Source organism: Neophocaena asiaeorientalis, unplaced genomic scaffold, assembly GCF_003031525.2.
Source record: "Neophocaena asiaeorientalis asiaeorientalis breed wild unplaced genomic scaffold, Neophocaena_asiaeorientalis_V1.1 scaffold134, whole genome shotgun sequence".
In the NCBI taxonomy this organism is placed as follows: domain Eukaryota; kingdom Metazoa; phylum Chordata; class Mammalia; order Artiodactyla; family Phocoenidae; genus Neophocaena; species Neophocaena asiaeorientalis.
In genome coordinates this window covers 22,859,652-22,879,125 of record NW_020185339.1, presented here as the reverse complement: position 1 = coordinate 22,879,125, position 19,474 = coordinate 22,859,652, and the positions used below count along the sequence as shown (strand labels likewise).

The 19,474-nt window shown below is 48.9% G+C and overlaps 2 protein-coding genes across 4 annotated transcripts in view; one reads left to right on the top strand and one right to left on the bottom strand.

Annotated features, from left to right (window-relative positions):
• TSFM (Ts translation elongation factor, mitochondrial) overlaps nucleotides 1-19,474 on the top strand; it is a 33,951-nt gene that overhangs the window by 9,027 nt on the left and 5,450 nt on the right. Inside the window, exons 6-7 of one of the 3 annotated variants that reach the window (XR_003002104.1) lie at nucleotides 6,054-6,163; nucleotides 9,613-9,777. The gene's annotated coding sequence lies outside the window, so the exon portion shown is untranslated. Of the gene's footprint in view, nucleotides 1-6,053; nucleotides 6,164-7,138; nucleotides 8,082-9,612; nucleotides 9,778-19,474 lie in introns of those variants that run through there. The other 2 variants (XR_003002102.1, XR_003002103.1) reach the window with 2 other exon arrangements.
• On the bottom strand, nucleotides 476-17,600 carry AVIL (advillin). Its single transcript, XM_024736858.1, has 19 exons — nucleotides 16,522-17,600; nucleotides 15,080-15,154; nucleotides 14,202-14,398; nucleotides 12,683-12,791; nucleotides 12,480-12,590; nucleotides 12,016-12,218; nucleotides 11,476-11,554; nucleotides 11,249-11,347; nucleotides 10,414-10,567; nucleotides 10,211-10,311; nucleotides 9,477-9,614; nucleotides 9,214-9,372; nucleotides 8,244-8,423; nucleotides 6,626-6,771; nucleotides 6,372-6,516; nucleotides 4,714-4,902; nucleotides 4,020-4,088; nucleotides 2,611-2,727; nucleotides 476-1,194 (listed from the first exon to the last, which is right to left on the bottom strand). Exons 1-19 carry the CDS (start codon nucleotides 16,585-16,587, stop codon nucleotides 1,081-1,083), a joined length of 2,451 nt encoding a protein of 816 aa, XP_024592626.1. The 5' UTR covers nucleotides 16,588-17,600; the 3' UTR covers nucleotides 476-1,080.

Below are 19,474 nucleotides of genomic sequence, written 5' to 3'. Positions count from 1 at the left end.
ACAGGTTTTAGAAAACGACAGGTGGGTCTCACTGAAGTGACTGACAGTGTCTGGGAGAACAGGCATCACCAACTGTGCTGCTGCCCCCTTCAATGCAGATTTATTATGGTGTCCCTAAAATGTCTACCTTGTTCCATCCTACTCCTGTGACATAGAACTCTCTTGTTTGGTTTTGCTTTGTGGCGCTTTGGACTATGCTTCTATCCTGGAACTTCCCCAGTTACATTACTTGTGCCACATGGATTCTTTGGAATTGTTGACTCAAACTTGGAGTTGTCTGGAAAATGTGGTTCATTTGTGGATGTCCATAGCGTGCTTTGAAGGCTCTCTGCAGTGGTATACACACTGATTCTGTCCTCATTACTGAAATTAATAACACATGGCCCTGTTTCTCCTCTGGATAGTGGGGTGGGGATGGGTGGGGACTGAGGTTTCCTGGACAGCTGTAAGGCAGATTTTGGCATTCTTAGGTCAACAGGGATTCCAGTTATCCAGAGAGCTCACTCAGCAGTGCCTCTTTACTTGCCCAGTACTGAGACATTTCTCCCAGTAGAACAAAATAGTTATCATAATGGGCAGACCCAAAATACTGAAAAAAACTCCCTTTTGCTCTTACAAGTATCATCTTTATTGGAAAATTTTAAAATCTCTGGCACATACAATTCTGAGCATTTAGATTTTGACTTCAGGGTGTATATGTGAATAACTTCAGTGATTTGTGGGTTAAATAGGAAATACCGATCTTAAGATTTAAAACAAACTCAGGCCCTTGCCCCAACATTAAACACTTTAAACTTAGTTTTTTTGTTCTCTTACTTTTGACTTCTCCAGATTCCTGCAGTTTTAGTGCTTTGTGCTGAGGCCACAAAAATTAAAAAGTGGGTAGCTAACATTTTAGGTATATAACAACTAAGGAACGCAGGGATGAGAAAAATGGAGAACATGCTGTGATTTGCAGAGCCTACTGTATCAACATTAAGTAGCTGGATGTTAGGCAGAAATTAGTAGAGAAATTCTTTCCTGGTACTGGCACTATCTGCTTTCTCCTGGGGTCTCGCAGTAGGCAGATGCCTTCTTGCCTCAGAAAAGCCCCTTTTCTTTCTTCATCTGGAGCTGTTTCCAGCCAGGCAGAGCAGCAAATTGCCCTCTTGTGATGCCAAACACAGAAACAAAGTCCTGTTCAGAGAGGTAATTCTAAGAGAGAAGACAAAGTTTCTAGTTAGAAGGAAGACCTAGCACCTGTCAGTGCTAACGGGGTCGGGGAAATGGGGCCAAGAGAGAGTCCCAGGTAGTTCCCTGAAAGGGGAAGTAGAACGATTTCTTCAGAAAGTTTTTAATAGACTTAAATTATTCATTGGAGAGTTCTTTGGCTTGTGGAGTCCCACCTTGGCCTCTGAAAGCCCTGGCTGGATTTGCGCACAGTCCCACCTGGCACCAGTGTCTTGCCAGAAGGACAAGAAATGGGTTATATATTATGTACAAATTCTGAACATTAGGCTTTGGCTGAATGGAGAACTAAATTGATGGTTTTCCTTGCTTTCTGCCCTTACCTGCCATTTTTTATCCGGACATTTTCAAATGCAAGATCAGGTGGACCTTAATGAGAGCATAAAATTCTCCTAACATTTATTTATTAATGATTAATGAATATTTACTGTGCAAGTAAAATTATTAAGATATGGTCTCTGTTTTCAAGAAAGTTGCAGCCCAGATACTTAAGAGTTGGTTAGATAAGACACTGGAAAATCCAGAGGCCCTTCCCCTTCAAGGGGGAAATAAATTAGTTCATTCAACATGACTGTTAATTCAATCAGCTGAAACTTAAGGTGTGCCTGTGATCTGCTGGGCACCATTCTAGATGCTGAAAAGCTGAGAACGTGGGCGTGAACAAAACAGACAAGGTCCTTGCTCTTGAGGGTATCACTGGAGTGGGGCAGATAGACGGTGACCCAGTATAAAGGGACTATAGGTGGTGAGGGAGGCCTTCCTGGGGAGGTGGCATTGCAACTGAGACCTGAATAGTGAGGAGGAGCTGGTTGTCTGATGATCTGGGAGAAAAGTGTTTTCAGGCAGGAGCAATAGCAAGCATAAAGGCTCCTGTTCGAGGAATGGAAAAACAGCCCCCAGCTGAAGGGCGGGAAGTGAAGAGGGTAGTGGTCTGTGAGGTGAAATCAGAGGTGGGCAGGGGCCAGATCGTTTGGGGCCTTGGAGGCCATCAGAAGAACTTTGGATTCTAAGTGTAGTGGGAAGCCATTCAGGGTGTTTTAAATAGAAAAGTATCATCTGTTGTAGAAGCCCATTGGTGGTTATGTGGGGAACAGATTGTAGGGCAGGGGTGGAAACCAGTTGGGGGCCTATGGCAGTGGTCCATATGGCTGGACCGTACTGGCAGCAGAGAGATGGAGAGCAGTGAATGGAAGCTAGCTGATGGATTGATGTGGGAGGTGAGAAAAAAGAAGCAAGAAGGAGCCCTGGGTTTTCGGCTTGAGCTCCTGGGTGATTGAGATGTCTATTGAGTGCTTTACAGTGTTCCAGATCTGTCCTAGGCTGTATACTGAGAAGGTGCTTTACTCATGGAGAGCTCCACGTGCGTCAGATGCAGCCACTCACCTCCTTTTTGGCAGGGTTCACATCCTCAGGCAACTCCTGACTCTGATTTTTCAACAGAACTTCTACGGGGTAATATTTTGGCTCAGAATTTAGGGAGAGGGTTGTGCCCCTCATATCCTAGGGAAGATAAGAATGTAGACACTGGATAAGACTCTTCAGGTCTGTGCCGTTGAAGTTCTGTGTTTATAATATTTAAATTTTGGTTTTTACCACTTCATACTTTATAATCATCCTTTAGAACAATGGTCCCCAAAACTGGCTGCATGTCAGAATCATCTGGGAATCTAAAATATTCAGATTTTAGGGTCCTTCTTGGGAAAGTGATTCAGTAAGTCTAAGGTAAGTCCTGTATAGCCAGTTTGGCGTAGATGTTTTGCTTAAACATCATTTAAATACTGTGATCACATTCCTTCTATTGGTACTTTTACTTGGGCTCTACATTTCCAGTCTTCAAATGACTTCAAATTCAAGTCATTCGCTCAGGCCCAGCGGCCATGGCTCACGGGCCCAGCCACTCCTGCAACATGTGGGATCTTCCCGGACCGGGGCACGAACCCGTGTCCCCTGCATCGGCAGGCAGACTCTCAACCACTGCGCCACCAGGGAAGCCCCATACTTCTTTTAAATACTTTTTAAAGATGCTACATTGCCATTAGCTTTGAAATCTTGAGTTTGTACAGCACAAAGGACAAAACTGCTAGATGGTTTGGACAGTGGTGCCATGTACTTGTCCTGATGTTAAAGAGCTGTTGGATTCCTGGCCAGAAGCTCCACTTCTTTTGGCCATTAAAATAGGGGTAAAAGGGCTTCCCTGGTGGCACAGTGGTTGAGGGTCTGCCTGCCGATGCAGGGGACACGGGTTCGTGCCCCGGAGGATCCCACATGCCGAGGAGCGGCTGGGCCCGTGAGCCATGGCCGCTGAGCCTGCGCGTCTGGAGCCTGTGCTCCGCAACCGGAGAGGCCACAACAGTGAGAGGCCCGTGTATCGCAAAAAACAAAAACCAACAACAACAACAAAAAAATAGGGGTAATGGCCTGAGTTTCTGTGGACGCCCCTGTCTGAAACTGATAAACATTATCATGTGGGTTAGAAGCTTATTATTTCTGAAAAATACTAACAGTAAGTTTAATCTGTCCTGAATGACAGAGAGAGTTGAATAATAAAATTTGGTTTTGTTTTCATTGTTTTTTTAAACGGCAAGTCTGTTCTAAATTCTGGAAGGCAGTAAAATAAGGAACTTGGCTCTGAGACCTGCATTTCTACTGATTAAAACAATCTTCATATCAAAATAGACCACCAGAGTCATACTAAGAAGGACATGATAGGATTTTGGCCATGTTGCCTCTGTAGCATTTGCTGTTTCTCTCTGGCTCTGGTTGTCTGTGAATAGCTCCTCCAAGAAACTCACAGCAGTGATTCTCGTGATAGCAGCAGCGTCTCCCAGCTCTTCTTTTAACTGTTCATATGATTTCCCTGCCTGAAAATAAGAAATAGAAAATACAGTATGAGATGCTGCTTATAGGGGAGGGACATGTCAGGCCTGGTCTGTATCCTCGAGAGAAGCAAAAAAGCCAGGGGACAGAAGACATTTCAGGGATAAGCAAAAACGAAAATCCCCCCTTCTGGGTCTATGCAGGGTTGGGAGGTACTTAAACATGGTCTGCATTCTTTGCTGGTGGCCCCTCAATGCTCCATACTAAAAGCAGTTGACTAGGAGTCAGTAAACCTGGCTTCTTTCCGCTGGATAATTGTGACTTCAGACAAATAACTTCTCCTCTGAGATTCCTCATCTGTTAACACAGGAAACTGTTCCCTAGCTATCAGGATGTAGAGCTCAAAAAGTAATGTGTGTGGATATACTTTATAAACTATTACGTTTTCACACACTGCTTGTTCCTGAGGCAAGCTGTGAATTCTCTAACTGGACTTAGTGCCCTGGTGGGCGCGAAAGAGAAGGAAAGTAAAAAGCGGGGAGGGGAGAGGGAGTGGGGGAGATGCGGTCCTGGGTTTACTCAGCCCTTGAGTACCCCGCCATCCCACTGAGCTCTTAGTGCCGAGCGCCCTGGCAGTAAGAACATCTTCCCGATCCTCTCTGTTCTTACGCTCCAAATGTGAGGGTCCCAGGCCAAGAACCAGCCTGTGAATATGGGAGGCTCAAACCCCTGTTTAATGATCAGGATTGGTGTGCCGGTGTCGCGGCCGCTGGGGTGAGTGTGCAGGTACTCCTGGGCGGTAGCAAGAGCGCTCTCCTTCTCTGTGGCGTTGGCCTCAGCCCCAATCCACAAGAACACCTGTTGTGGTAGAGATTGAGTATTTGTTATTGAGCTCATACCAAGGGCTAAGTATCAATACTAGATCATACGTGCTGCCCTGTCTTTCCCTGTCAGTAGTTCACAGCCTCATCAGAGTAAAGCTTTTCTCAGATTCATTTTGATTTATGGATCTTCCCAATCTACATCTCCAGTCCTGAACTCTCTCTCTCTGAACTTTAGCTTCCTGGATCCAGCTTCTTGCAAAACACCTCCTCTTGGCTGACTCCAAGCACGTCAAGTGTAACACCCCCCAAATGTAGCTCTTTTCTAAACTTGTATCTGTGTCTCCATTCTTGGTGAATGGTGTCCATTCAGTCACCCAAGGCAATAACCTGGGAGTCATCCTAAATGCCTTCCATAACACCAGGACTTAGCTAATTTACCTCCTATGCTTTTGTCCAGTCTGTCACCATCCCTCTGTCTCTACTCCACAGCTCCTGTGTGGGCCAGCAGCTGCTCTTACTGGACTAGGACAGTAGTCTGCTGATTGGTCTCCCAACATACAGTCTTTTTCCTCACAAGCCATCCCTCTTCTCCTACACTCGCCAGAGTGATCTATCTAAAGCACAGTCTGACCATGTCACTCGCCTGCTTAAATTTCAGTAGCTTTCCCGGATGAATTTCAAACTTCTTGACGTGGTAGGTGAGGCCCACCCCTACTTCTTTAGCTCCACCTCTAGCGTGCTCTTTAACTCTGTCTTATGCTCTGACGATACTATTTGTAGTTCCCTGTATACTAGACTATTTATGCCTTGGTTTTCCTTTGCCTGAATGCCCTCTTTACCTGATTAATGCCTGTTTATCCTTTGAGTCTGGGAGCCATCTCCTCCAGAAAGTCTTCACTGAGCCCCTAAACTGTGTTGAGTGCCCCTTATTTGTGCTCCCATGGCACCTCATACATACCTCCCTCATACTAAAATGATGTTTCTATGTCCGGTCTCCTCCACCCCCGCTCAGCCTTAAACTCTGAGAGTAGGATGAGGCCCTTGGCCTTGGTGACACCACACCCAGCACAGTGATTAGAACAGACAAGGTGTTGAGTATGTTTGCTGAGCCAAACTGAAGAAAATGGGATGTGGCGAAGGGGTGGCCTTGAAGATACGCTTTCATATCCCTTTGTTCCCTAAAAGGCCCATATCCCTGGGTGTGGAGACTGCTGCCCTTGGTCCTGAGAGAATGGAGTGCATGATGATAGGATGGCGTGATTTTCCTAAAGCAAAGTGGGAAGATTCCCAGGATGGTGAGTTTTAAACAACATTCTAGTCTCTCCAGCCCTGGCAAAAAGCAGGTTCTTCCTTTGGTCACCACTGACAAATGTTTGATTGGCTTGGGGATGGTCCAGGGCTACCCTGGCTTTATGTGGGGGGGTTGGGGAGAGGTGCTACACAAAAAATAGCCTAAAGCTTGAGGATCTTTGTCATTTGTTCCAAGCTCTCTGGCTGTCTTACCTGGTCCCAGGTATCCAGGAGCATCACGTCATCTGGGTTCAGGTCATCCTGGGTGAAGTCTGTGATCTCAGTGACAATGAAACGGCCAGTTTTATTGGAACATTCAAAGAGACGGGACTGGACATCTAGGATTTCCTGCTGTAGTCTGCAATACAGTCCATTTAGTAGAGGAACTGAGCTGCTTAGAAATCATGTGCAGTTCACAAGTCTGTAGGCAGGGGGAGCCAAGAGGAGGGGATGCTGTCGTCCTGTACCTTTTGTCATTGGCATAGGGAGTTTTTCCTCCCAGCAGGTCCCAGAACTCAGCTGGCTCCTGGCCCTCAGCCACTGTGTTCTCGGTGCCATCACAGAGAAGCCCGGCCAGCTCCTTAGCCATTGCCCGCTCATCCCCACTAGACCCCTGAGAGTGGGGTGGGGAGAACACAGATGTTAGCTGCACACAGGCACGTTGATGTGGGAAAAAAGTGTCTGAGACTAATAGCTCAGTGCAGCCAGGATCATCTACCAAGCCACAGTACCTCAGGACGGGGAGATAGATAGGTTTGTTCTGGTGCTGGGAAGGGCAGGGGGCAAGGGGCGGGGGCACAGAGGAAAACAGTGGTGGCAAAGGACAAGACTAAACTCTGAAACCCACAGTGGATATTGACAAGTCACCTTTGTTTTGCTTTCAGTTGGAACTTTAGCACCTACCTTTGACTATTTTTTAAGAGAAAATTTAAGTGTATTTTAAAAATTATATACAGGAAAATTCACTCTTTTTGCCGTAGAGTTCTATGACTCCTGACGAATGCATAGAATCATGCTACCACCACCACAACAAAAACAGAACAGTCATCTCACCACTGCAAAAAATTTCCCTCGGGCTACCTACCCCTTTGTAGTCAAACCCTCCCTGAATCCTTAACCTCTGGCAACCACTGATCTGTTCTCCATCATGATAGTTTTGCCTTCTCCAGCATGTCATAAATGGAATCATACACTATGTAGCCTCTGTGCTAGTGCACTATGCACTTAGCATAATGCATTTGAGATTCATCCTTGCAGTTGTGGGTATCAACAGCTTGTTTCTTTCCATAGCTGAGTAGTATCCCGTTGTGTGGATGCACCACTGTTTGTTTATCCTTCCTCCAGTTGGTTTGCTTCCAGTTTTTGATGATTACAAATAATGGTGCTATAAACATTTGTGTACAGGTTTTTGTGTGAAGATAGTTTTTTATTTCGCATGGGTACATACCCAGGAATGGGGTTGCTGGGTCATACGGTACGTGTATGTTTTATAAGAAACTGTCAAATTGTTCTCCAAAGGCCATATTTGCATTCCCACCAGCAGTGTGTGAGAATTCCTATTGCTTCACATCCCTCACCAGCACTTGATATTATCTTTTTTTTTCAGTCATTCTAATAGGTGTGTAGTGGGGTTTTCATTTGCATTTCTCTAATGACTGATGATGTTGAGCATCTTTTCCTGTTCAATTCTCTTTTGCAAAACAATTTTAGTGCTTTCGAATGCAGATGCAATCTAAATTGACAAAAATCACATTTTTAGTGTTTTTGTTCAGTGTTCATGGCCGTCCTGTTACAGTCCACTAAACTGGTGTGGAAAGATTGACTTATCCAGCCTGCATCCAGCCTCCATGTGTTTAGAGGTTTATGGAGGGTCTCCTGGATGTAAGCAGTGTGTTAGTGAGTTTCTAATTAGAGGCCTAATTGTGGGGAACATTGTCAGTCCCTTTGAAGATCCTTTAGGAAAGGGCTCCTTTTTTTGAGGACTGCTCCAGCCCACTCTTTAGTTCCTTTGCCCTTGCTGACAGGAGGGTTGGTGCAGGGCTGGGCTCTGAGGGGCTGGTATGACCACTGGGCCAGCCATCCTACCTTGCCATACCACAGGTAGTGCTCTGCCTGGGTCCGCAGCAGAAAGACATCATTGGAGTTTAGGGAGGAGGTGAAGGCTGGAACCTCCACCGCTTTGGTGTTAGATTTGTCATTTCCTTGAATCTGGAAGAGCCTTACCGGAGGATCGGGCTGGGCATTTCCCTTCCTGGAAGTCCCACCCTAGAGAGAGAGAAAAGCAGCATCTGGAACTAAGGTGCACCATGTGCGCCGGGCACTGGTCTAGCATAGTGGAGAACATGGATGTGTTTGACACCGTCTTTGCCCTCAAGGAGCGTCTAGGCTAACTGGGAGAGGTTGAGGTGAGCTGGAGTTATGGTACCAATAGTATTAGCTTTCATTATGAGACCCTGATTACATGCCAGGCTCTTTGCTGGTGCCTTATCTACATCATTTTATAGATCCTCATAATAACTTTGTGAAGTAGGTATTATTATCCCACAGTGCAGATGGGGAAACAGGCTTAGAAACTTGGCTAATAAATGACAAGACTAGGACTTGACCACAGACTTGTGTATATCAAACATGTGACATTATACATTCCTGGTAGTGCTTCAGCCAGGGCTTCATGGAAGAAATGGAACTTGAATCTGACGGGGCACGTTCTCTGGGGGAGGTGGACAGGTAATGATATGGCACATGTGAGGTGTAACGAGGACACCCACCTGACTGGCGTGGAGTGTGTAGGCTAGGGAGCTGAGGGTGATGTGCCTGCACAGGTAATATGGGTCAGATTATAAAAGACCTTGAACACGAATTAGGCAGTGGTTTGGACTTGAAGCCCTAGGCAGTTGGGATTCACTTCGGTGTCTTTAGAGAGATTCACCCCCTTCTTGGCTATGTCTTCCCCAAGCCCTGCTCTCTACCCCTCCTCTCCTCTACTGTAGTCTCCTGCTGACCTGCTGGTTCTGAGCATTCTGCTTATGGTAGAATTTTATCTGAGGGCTCTCACCTCAAAGATAACCAGCTTTCCTCTGAAGATGGCCATGAAGTGGCGTGGCTCCTTCCCCATGGTAACCCGAACCTGCACAGGGGCCCCATCAAACTGCCGGTCCACCTCCACCGCCTGGTATGCCGAGGCTGCCAGCTCATCCTGTGAGGCGTGGCGGCCCTGTAGTGGTGAGCGGGTGCGATGGGTCCCTGCCACCCCTGGCCCTAGCTCAGTGGCCAGAGGAGGCGCCAGGATCCAAAGCTGAGAGGCTGCCCCAGGCCTACCTGCCAGATGTACAAGATGTAGTGCGGCTTCCCGTGCATCTCGTACGTATAGAGAACCAGATAGCAGTCTCCCCCATAAAAGAAGCCATACCACTGATGCTCCACGGGGACCAGCTCCAGGTTTTCAATTCTCCAGACCTAGGCATAGAAGGAGACACAGTTCCCCAGAGATGGGAGTCCCGTGAAGAAACAGCTACCTGGAGGGAACTGGGCCATGCTTAGCAGAGAATCCAGGTGGGTGAGGCACTAACGTCCATTCAAAGTACACCTTCCGGGCTTCCCTGGTGGCGCAGTGGTTGGGAATCTGCCTGCCAATGCAGGGGACACGGTAAAAAAAAAAATTAAAAAAAAAAAAAAAAAAAAAAAAAAACAACAAAGTACACCTTCCCCCTTTGGTGCTTCTTTCCAGTGGTGAGGGCTTATCACATTTGCATGATTTGAATCCCAAGAACTGGATCGTCCCTGGTCAGATGCATCCCCATCATGGCTCAGAGATGATTTGAATATGTCTGCCAGGTGAGTTATTGATAGCACACTGGAGTATCTACCTTTCACTTCCGTGAAGAATTGTGGGAAAACCCTGCAGACTCAGACACCTCTTTGAATAGTCCTGAGGTGCCAGAGGTGGAAAGGAAAGCAAAGCAGACACGGAATCACGTGTCCCTTCTGTAGAGCAGTGCAGCCAGGAGGGCCAGTGCTGCCGCCTACCCTGGGATGTGGGTCACTGGGCTTACCTCAACGTTGCCGTTGCCGTCGTCGACCATTCTTTCCTGGGCTGCCACCTCTGGTTTGGTGTGCAGCAGAGTCCCATCAAATTTATCCTGGAAAACGTTAGCTGCACGGAAGGGGTTGGGAGAAGCCAAGTGAGCAAAAAGCACCTGTGCCTGCCTTTCTACAGAGTCCCGGCAGTGAAAACACGATCTGGGGGCAATCTTACCGATTTTACCAACGCTGAACGTTTTCCCCAGACCCACGGTCTGTTCCTTCACTGACCACTTCTGGAACAGCTGCTTGAACATGGCTGACTCGGCACCGTCACTGACGGTCTCCACGTTGGTACTGCTGGGGTAGCCCTTCATCTTGATGAAGTTCTGTGGGTGCCCCCCCCACCCAAAGGACAGGTCAGTCCGGGAGTGCACTGGGCTCTTGACTTGGTTGGTGATTCAACCCTGTGAAGCCAGTTGGTAGGACTGTTCCCTTCTCAGAGTCAGAGTCAAATTCTAACTCACTTCTGTCTAGGGACCAAGTTACCTGCCTCAAGGAAAGGACTGAGTAGAACATTTTGACATCTCTTCATTGGCCTGTCATGATTATTACTGATTTTTTTTTTTTTTTGTAAGATCCTCTATTCTTTGTTCCTTCAGCACTCCTGTACTCTACTGACTTTGTATCACCTTCATTTGCCCCTTTTTTGCTTTGTAAGTGCATCCTGCCTGGTTCATCTGCATGGGTCTGCACAATGTCATAAGCTCCTTGAGGACAGGGCCATTGCCCTTGATATGTGACACCTCCTTCAATAATAACAGCCACCTTTTACTGAGCAGGTGTGTGCGCCAGGTATTGTTCTGAGTGCTTTATAAATGTTACTTAATGCTCACAACAACCCCAGGAGATGGCATTAAAGCTGGATTTGAATCCCAGTTTGTCTGACTTTGAAGTTATGTATGTAACTGCGATGTTCCATACTCTGGGGCCTAGTATGGCCGTCTGAGCACATCTGATGTGTTATGGACAGAATTTTTTGGACAATATTGCACATCCGTAGCTCCTACCAGAGCTTTAGACATGGCCATCTGTTTCTCAACCTTTGTGGCTCCTCTTCCTTTCCACACATAGATCTTGGTTCCACTTTGGTCTAGGATGTAGCAGTCCTGAAGCAGACGGTCAGGGATAAAAGTGGTTACTCCTGCCCAAGACCATGAGGAAGGCCTTTCCCTAGGGTCTGCCTCTGAAGCCAGGTCTGGCTACCCCAAGCCAAGCCCACCCAAGCTCTACTTACATCATGGTTCAGTAAGCCCTGGACCAGAGGCCTCGTTGCTACATCTGTGACTGCCAGCTGCCCAGCTGAGTCTGAGACACTAGAGAAGGGGAGAGGTTAGCCTGTACCTTCTCTTCTACAAAGCATCGTGTAGTCAATCTGATATTGCATGGCTTTGTCTTAGAATGGAGTTTCTGGGTAGAGTTCAACTTCTTGCGACAGGCATGGCTTGAATGCAGACAGGAATGTGATGGACTGTGCTCTGTGGAGGAGACTTTTGTGCATCTCTCTTCCGAACGTTATCCTGTCCACATCCCTAGGCACATATAGATCTGAGCAAAGGAATGGTCTCCCCCAGAGACCAGGAAGAGTTGCTAACAAGAGCAGATGGTAGCTGCTCAGGGAACACCGAGCTCCTTATAGAAGCTGCATTTGAAAAAGACTGAAAGAAAGCCAGTCACCTGCACCCCAAACGAGGAGCGAAGCAGAAGTGCTGGTTTTCTGGGGGGACACCTTCCCCCTACCCCAGCTTCCAGCCAGCAGCCAGGCTTAGCTACTCACTGATACAGCGTGATATTTGATTTCTGCTGCTGATCTGTGATCTCATCGGGGACCGCAGGCTTGATAATGGAGTGCCGGCCGAGGGTGTCCTGAAGGACCTTCATCAGCTCTGGACTGGCCGCCTCCTTGTCTCCCTCGATCACTCCTATTTCAGCACGGCCCCCTCGCTCCCTGTCCCGAATATGCTTTGCCAGGAGCATAGCCTGTAAAGAAGCCCGAGGACCGGAGGAGCAGCCTGGATCCCAGACACAGGAGTTACCCTGATGCTGAGTCGCAGGCTCACACACATGGCCTGTCTCTGAAACAGATGCTGCTCAAAGGCAGGGGTCTGGCTTGAAGGGCAGGAAAGAGCCAGCGAGGAAAGAAGAAGGAAAGGGCAACTGAGGGAGTGCAAGCCCGAGAGGCCCCGTGGGGGGTGGGGGGGGTGGGGGAGGGTAAGGAGGGAGCAACAGAACAGGCCACACCTTCAGACGCTCCCTGCTGCTGCTCTCTGGGCCATTCCACTGGATGATGACCTTCCCAAGGTCCAGCAGGAAGACATCACCTCGGTTAAAACTGTCCCAGCTCATTTCCACCTGCAGGGGAGAGGTAGACATTATGTAGGAGGAGTTCTTAGGTGCTAGGCGGAGAGGCCCTGGGCCCAGGACAGACAAGGGGCAGGACTTACCTCGGTGGCCCTGATGTTTCTCTTCCCCTTCACGTGCAGCAGCCGCTTCACATCGTAGGTATTGGTCTCCACGTGCTTCATCCCGGAGGCCACACCCCCCTTCTTGTATCTGAGGGAACATCCGTTATTTATTGAGCACCTGCTATGTGCTAGGTACTGGGGAGACAGTTGTGGATCACACACATGCAACCTCTGCCCACGTGGGTGACGACAGTAAATGAGCCAGGTAGACATAGATGCTGGTCACCACTGCCACAGAGGTGCACTCAGACAGCGTGTTCAGGGCAGTCTTCTCCGAAGGACTGACATTTGAGCTGGGATATTAAGAGTAGAAACCAAAAAAAAAAAGAGTAGAAACCAACCACCAGAGGACTAGTTCTCCAGACAGAGGGTGCATCACTGATGAAGTCCCCAGAGCACAGAAGAACTTTTGTTTCGTTCTAGAAACTGTGTGAATGTCGCGTGTGATGGGGAGAGGGGCACAAGTCAGGCGGGAGCAGAAACATTAATGACACCGTCGCCTTAAAAACCATCTCACTCCAGGAATCCGCTCTCCCGCCCCTGGCCCTCACCCCAGCCCAGCCTCCCCCAGGGGTCCCATACGTGAAGGGCACGCAGAAAGCCACGGGGAGCAGAGGCTTCCCTGGTGACTCAGTGTGGTGCTCTGTGCCCAGCAGGTCCTCAGTGGGGACTGCTGACCTGCAAGAAGCTGGCCTTGGACCAGCCTCAGAACTGTCAAGCTCATTGGAATTCCTTTTTCTTTTCAATCTCAAGTGCAAAGTTTTGAGGTAATCAAGCTCCTCAGTTTGTGGAAGGTTTTCACCATTGGCCTTTATGAGACCCCTCTCTTGTAGTAAGTTCCCTTTTATCTGTATACCCTACCCCCCTTTCTCTCCCCGCCATAGGCATCCATTCTAACAGTTTAACATCAGTCTTTTTATTTTCATTCTGGTAAAATGTGGCCTGTTGTTTTGAGTTTATGTATTTTTTTTAAAACAGAAATTGGCATTCTGTTCTATATTCCAAGCCTGTTTCTACCTGTGCTCCCTAAGCCCCATGTTTTTAAGGTCTGTCCACATGTCAGATGTGCCTCTAATCTGTTGCTTCCAGCTGTGGCATTGTACTCCGCTGTGTCGCAGAGTTTTTCCTGTCCACATTGCCTGCAGCTTCCCACCACCACTAATGTGAACGTTCTGGTTCATGTGCCCTTGTGGACCTGGGAAGGTGAGTGCTCCTTTGGGTCACACGCCGGGGGTGAGATCTGCCCCAGTGGCATCAGACTACTCTCCGGAATGTTGGGCCAGTTCTCACTTGCACCAGCAGGGCACCTGTCTCCCCAGAGCTTCAACGACACTTGGCGCCTCTCAGCTCTCTGATTTACGCTGCTCTAGTAGGCGGAGATGATGGCTTTGTTTGGATTTGCATTTCTCTGATGACTTTCTTCATACACATTTTGGCCCTTTTGGTTTCCTCTTTGGTAAACTGCGCTTACGTCCTTGCTCTGTGCATAGCTACTCACATGATGCCCTGCTTGAAGTAGCCGCGGAAGGTGTCGGACTCGTGGCACTGGACCTCCCGGTGCTGCACGGGGCTGCCCCCCAGGTAATCATCCAGCTGCGTAGTGTAGATAGCTGCGCAGCTCTTCTCATCCTGCGAGGAGTCCTTCCCAATCCAGAAGTGGATGTCCTGGGAGAGGATGCTGCCCACTCTCCGGGTCTGGGATGTAGTCAGAGAGATCAGGTCAGGGGCCAGCTCGCCTCCCCTTCGCTGCTGTCCCTTCTGGCGTGGGAAGAACATGGCCTACGGTGACTTGTGTCCTGCCCTTGGCAGGCTCGGGGCCTCTCCCTCCCTGCAGTGGCCCGGGTGCAGACCTCCTCTGTGGCTCAAGCCCTGGCAGCGCAAATCCCTCCCCACATTTGGGGAATGTTGACAGCTTATTGTTCTCAAAATAAACAGAGACCAATGGGGATCTTTTCCGGGTTGGACTGCAGGCTTTTCTTGCTGCTCTTTCGCACCCCTGCGCTTGCACATCTGGCACAGCGCTGCTGTCCACCTGCATGGCTCTGTCAGTGCCGTCCATGTGGGAGATTGTTTCCTCCGCTAGATGAGTACTTCGAGGCCAGAGGTGGCCTTGTATCCACCTGGCCTTCCTTCACAGTACTGTGATCTGGGGTCTGGGTCCCAGAGGGAAAAGTGCTGCTGTAGGCGACTCACTGAGGTTCAGACTGAGGGCCACACCCATACCCTCTGATGCAAAGTTTAAAACCCTGGCCTAAGAAACCCTTTGATAGTCAAACTGGAGGCCTGTTCTATATAAAAGCGAGGAAGAATCAAGATGGATACCAGATTAACCTCACGGGCAGATCTCCCAGTGGGGCCCCAGAGCATGGTGCTCACCGAGAGGATGATGTAGCAGTCCCCCTCATAGAAGGTGCCGTGGGCATTCAGGGGCACTAGTGCCAGCTCCATTTTCTGGAAGGACAAGGGGTGTGTATAGGCTGCATTCTTTCCCTCCTCCCCCGACCCCCCCCAGACCTCCCCCGCACGCCGTCATTTGACACAGGCGGCAGGGGAGAGTGGGGAGATGTCCCCACGGGGCGTGGCAGCCAGCCACAGGATTAGCGCGGTCACCCCTCTGGCTTCTGCTGAACTCCACCTGCCCGGCCCTGGGTCTGGATCCGGGTGCCTGTCCTCACCCCATCCTCCTCGCACCGCCTGCCCGGCCTCATCTTGCTACACTGTGAAGAGCCTGTGCGCCGCCTCAGTCCTTTGCAGAGTTGGGTGTAAGCCCTCAAGTAAAAGCCTGTCTCTGAGCCGCTGCACCAGAGTGCCTCCAGGGCTGACTCTGACCACCCAGAGCTGGCCAAGTTCTGACAGAATGGGGAGCCAGGATTCTGTGAGGCTCTGGGGGGGAGTGCCGGCCATGTGCAGGCTCCCTGCCGAGGGCTCTGTATTTGGAGTCTGGGTGGGAGCCCTGATGCACCTGTCACCAGCATGTGTGGCTTGTCCCAAGAGAGCCATTCCCATGGCCTCAGATGTGGACTTTCATCATACCTCCTAGTAGGTAAGCCTGCAGTCATGTTTGAGTGTATTCTGTGTAAAATATGTGTTAAATGTAAAAATGTTAAATATCCCACAGTTTGCGTAACTCTTTTAGTACCTATTAGTTTTTAAATAAACCGGGAGCCTTAAAACAGTGGGAGTGACCTGGGCTCTCACAAGCTCTGAGCTGCTTGCTAGGGGGCTGTGACCCCCCTCGTGGTGGAGGATGGTGAGGTGGGGCATCATCTCTGGGTTTTCTGCAGCAGACCCACTTACTGGGCTCAGAGCAGGGAGGTGGGGTGAGGCTGCCAGGCCAGGGCGGTTCCCAACTATAGACCGTTAGAGCTCGAGGTCAGCCAGAGGGGCTCAAGCCCCGAGTGGGAGAAGGGATGAGCAGGGCACCGATCTGTGCTGTACCCGCCAAATCTTCCTACCACCTTGCAGGAGCCAGAGTGCCCCGTGCAAGACAGGTTCCATTGTCCTGACAGAAAAGGCCAGGTGTCTCAGGGCTCCGTGGGTGGGCCTGGGCCCCACCCATCTCTCCAGGGCATTTACTCTAGAAGTGCCGATGGCTAGATAAAAGGCAAGCCTATTTTTGCTTGGAGCCCTGCTCTCCAAGGCCAAGAACATTTCCTCCACCTGTCACCCGCCTGCTCTGAGCACCCAGGAGGGGTCAAGGATAGGAAAACGTGCCCTTTGGAGCTGCCTTTCACTGTTGATGAACTAGACAGGAGATCAAGGCACGTGGAGGGCCTTCAGCAGACCAGAGTCTTCTGCCCCCATCCAGCCCAGCTCACCTCTATTCTCCAGGTGATGATCCCAGGGTCGTTGCCCACAGCCTGAAAGGCACTGCTCAGAGACATGGCGCTTTGTCTTCCTGGGACTGAAACATCACAGAGCAAGCACGGAGATGACGCCTCTCACAGCAGTCATCCAGCCAGTTTTCCTCCTAACTCACTTCCCAATCTCTTGTCAGCCATCCTGCTGTGTCCTTGTGGTGCATCTCTGCACTATCTCACAGTGATGCGGAAAGTGACTTGTCCAAGTTCATGTCGTAAGGCTGGCTGGCCCAGGGATCCCCACCGGAAATTCTGCTTCCCACTTGCCACTTTCCTTGTTAAGAGCTCTGATGACACAGCCATGATTATTTACTGAAGGGGTGACAAATATGCTAAGCCCCGTGTTGGTTCACTTTATGTTCTCTCATTTAATTCTCATAAGCTGAGTATATTTTCTTTGTCTTACATTGTGGGAAAATTGAGGTTCAGAGAGGTTAAATAATTTACTCAGTATCACTAGAATGAAATCCATACCTGATCTTAAAATCTGTGCTCTTTTCTAGTTTCTGTGATGTACTGCAGCCCTTCCTAACTTACCTAAATTTAGTGGCACATGGGATTGAAAAGCTTAAGTCGGAATAAGTATTTCCAAACTGGGTTTCCTTCTTTCATTCCCAGTCCCTCTAACTCTCCCAGACTCCCTGCTTGTCAGGTCCTCTCCACAGTCAACAATTTGAGCTTTTACTTCCCAGACATTTTCAAGTAAAGTATCCTAAAACTCAGACAACCCATTCTGCTTCTGTCACATGACTAATATATTCCCTGTGCCTCACAGAAGAGGGAAAGTAAAATGGCAGGGCTGGGCCTGGGACAAAGAGTTCAGGGTGCCAGCAGGGGTAGGTGGGCGTGGCCTGTGGGCAGATCCTCCCCCCGGCCCCTCCCACACAGACACAGACAGGGTGGGGAGAGGGAGGAAGAGGTAAAGAGAAGTATGGATTGTGTACCATCTCTGTTCGAAGTGTGTCTAGGGTTATTAAGCACCTACACATGTCCATGGCCACACAGGCTTTAAATAATGAAAATTCCTGCCTGGTTCTTTTTTTTTTTTTTGCGGTACGCGGGCCTCTCACTGTTGCGGCCTCGCCCGTTGCGGAGCACTGGCTCCGAACACGCAGGCTCCGCGGCATGTGGGATCTTCCCGGACCGGGGCACGAACCCGCATCCCCTGCATCGGCAGGCGGACTCTCAGCCACTGCGCCACCAGGGAAGCCCCTCGTGCCTGGTTCTTGCTCTCAAGGGGCTTGCAATCTGATTGATACACATCACTGATGAATGCTTCCAAGAGGCAAAGGAAAATTAGAAGGGCTTGACGAAGTTACATAGGATAAAGAAAAAGAAAAACAAAGAAAAAACAACCCCACCCAGAAAGGACTATCTGGGGTTTTGCTATTTGGAGGCATATTGTGCTTGTTAAGAGGAGCATGTCTGGCCATTCTTTTCTTAAGCCTTGGTGGATGAACCCAGGTTTGGAGAGTATGTGCCATTATCCAGTATGGACGTTGGCAAAAAAAACAAAAGACAAGACAAACAAAAAACTCTCTTTGTCTACTGCTACAGCAGGACTAAAGCAGAGCAGTGATGCGGAGCTGCCAGTGTTTAAGGATTTAATTTGATAATTGGCACTGCCCCACCCTGTGCTGCTTAGAATTGCCAGGAAATATTTGTTCAGGTTTTCTTCAGACCCTAGATTTGTCATTAAAGGCAAATGCTGAAAAAAAAATAAATAAATAAAGGCAAATGCTGTGACCCAACTAGGGGAAGGGGACAAGGAATTCATTCCTTGGAGAGAGGTAAGAGTAAACCTGGTAAAAGTCAAACCAGCTGGCACTAATTAGAACTGTGAGTCCAGAGGCCAAAAGCAGTCCCATTTTCCAGCAGGGGCTTGGCAATCAAAATGCTCACTGGGCCAGGGTCCCTGAAATGCAGGAGAGGACATGCTCAAAGCAGGGACTTTGCCATACTGGAACACCCAGGAAATGTGATTGGGGGACTGAGCAAAGTCCCCCAAAGCTCAGTCTCTCCCTCCCTCCTCCTCAAGTCCCAATTTATCAACTCAGTACCCTTTGAGACCACTGCACAAACCGCTGGGCGGGGTGCAGTTCTGAAATCCCAGCCTAAAAGCTGGTGGCCCTTAATTCTTACCAATACTCCTAGGAATGGACCCCAAGCAGAGGAAGCTGGTTTAAATTTCTGCCTTGCCCCATACCATCTCTTTGAGATGGGTGAATCTTTCCAAGCTTTTGAAAGTGTGTCCTGTGTTTAGTGGTCTCTAAAAAGCACCTTGACTTCTCAGCAGGATGTTTGCAAAACTGGTCACAAACTCCTGGTTCAACCCTTTAAAAGCCTCATCCGAGAACACAAAGCCAAGGAAATTTTAATCTCCTCTCTTTTGTTTCTTTCTAGTTCAAGTAAAATTGCTCTATTGACGTGCATCCATAAACCAAATAGAACTTACCTTGCCTTCTCTCTCAGCAGTCTTCCCAGTTTTCTGGCGGGTAAGCACTGTTGAGGAACCACCCAATGCTGGAGGTTCCGGGTCCTGCTGCCTTACCTTAGTAATGACTGCGCATACACTGGGTTATATTTGCTTGCGTTTGCATCCTAACCGCATTTTCCTAGTCCTGGCCAATCACAGCCAACCTAGCCCTGAGCTTGACTTATTCAAACCAGAGAAAAAGCTGTATCTGTTCCTATTCAAAACAGCAAAAACAAGAGCAGACTTTTAAAGGCTTCTTTTAACTCCAGCTCCACACCCTGATCTAATTGATTTTTTAAAAGTGCACAGCCCATCAATAATGCAGGAAAGAGGGTGGGAGGATATGAAATTTGCCATATTGTAGATATGAATGCATTACACTGATGACAGGAAGCAGGGGCTGGGGTTGCCCCCCGCCCTCTGAGTGCATGGGAT

What these genes read in the sequence shown, in the direction of transcription:
- AVIL (XM_024736858.1), bottom strand. Translation starts at nt 16,587, where the DNA reads ATGTCTCTGAGCAGTGCCTTTCAGGCTGTGGGCAACGACCCTGGGATC. An exon ending in ACATCTTGTACATCTGGCAG is followed by an intron (nt 9,373 to 9,476) that starts GTAGGCCTGGGG and finishes TCACCACTACAG; the next exon opens with GGCCGCCACGCCTCACAGGA. An exon ending in ACTACCTGTGGTATGGCAAG is followed by an intron (nt 6,772 to 8,243) that starts GTAGGATGGCTG and finishes CCCCACTCTCAG; the next exon opens with GGGTCTAGTGGGGATGAGCG.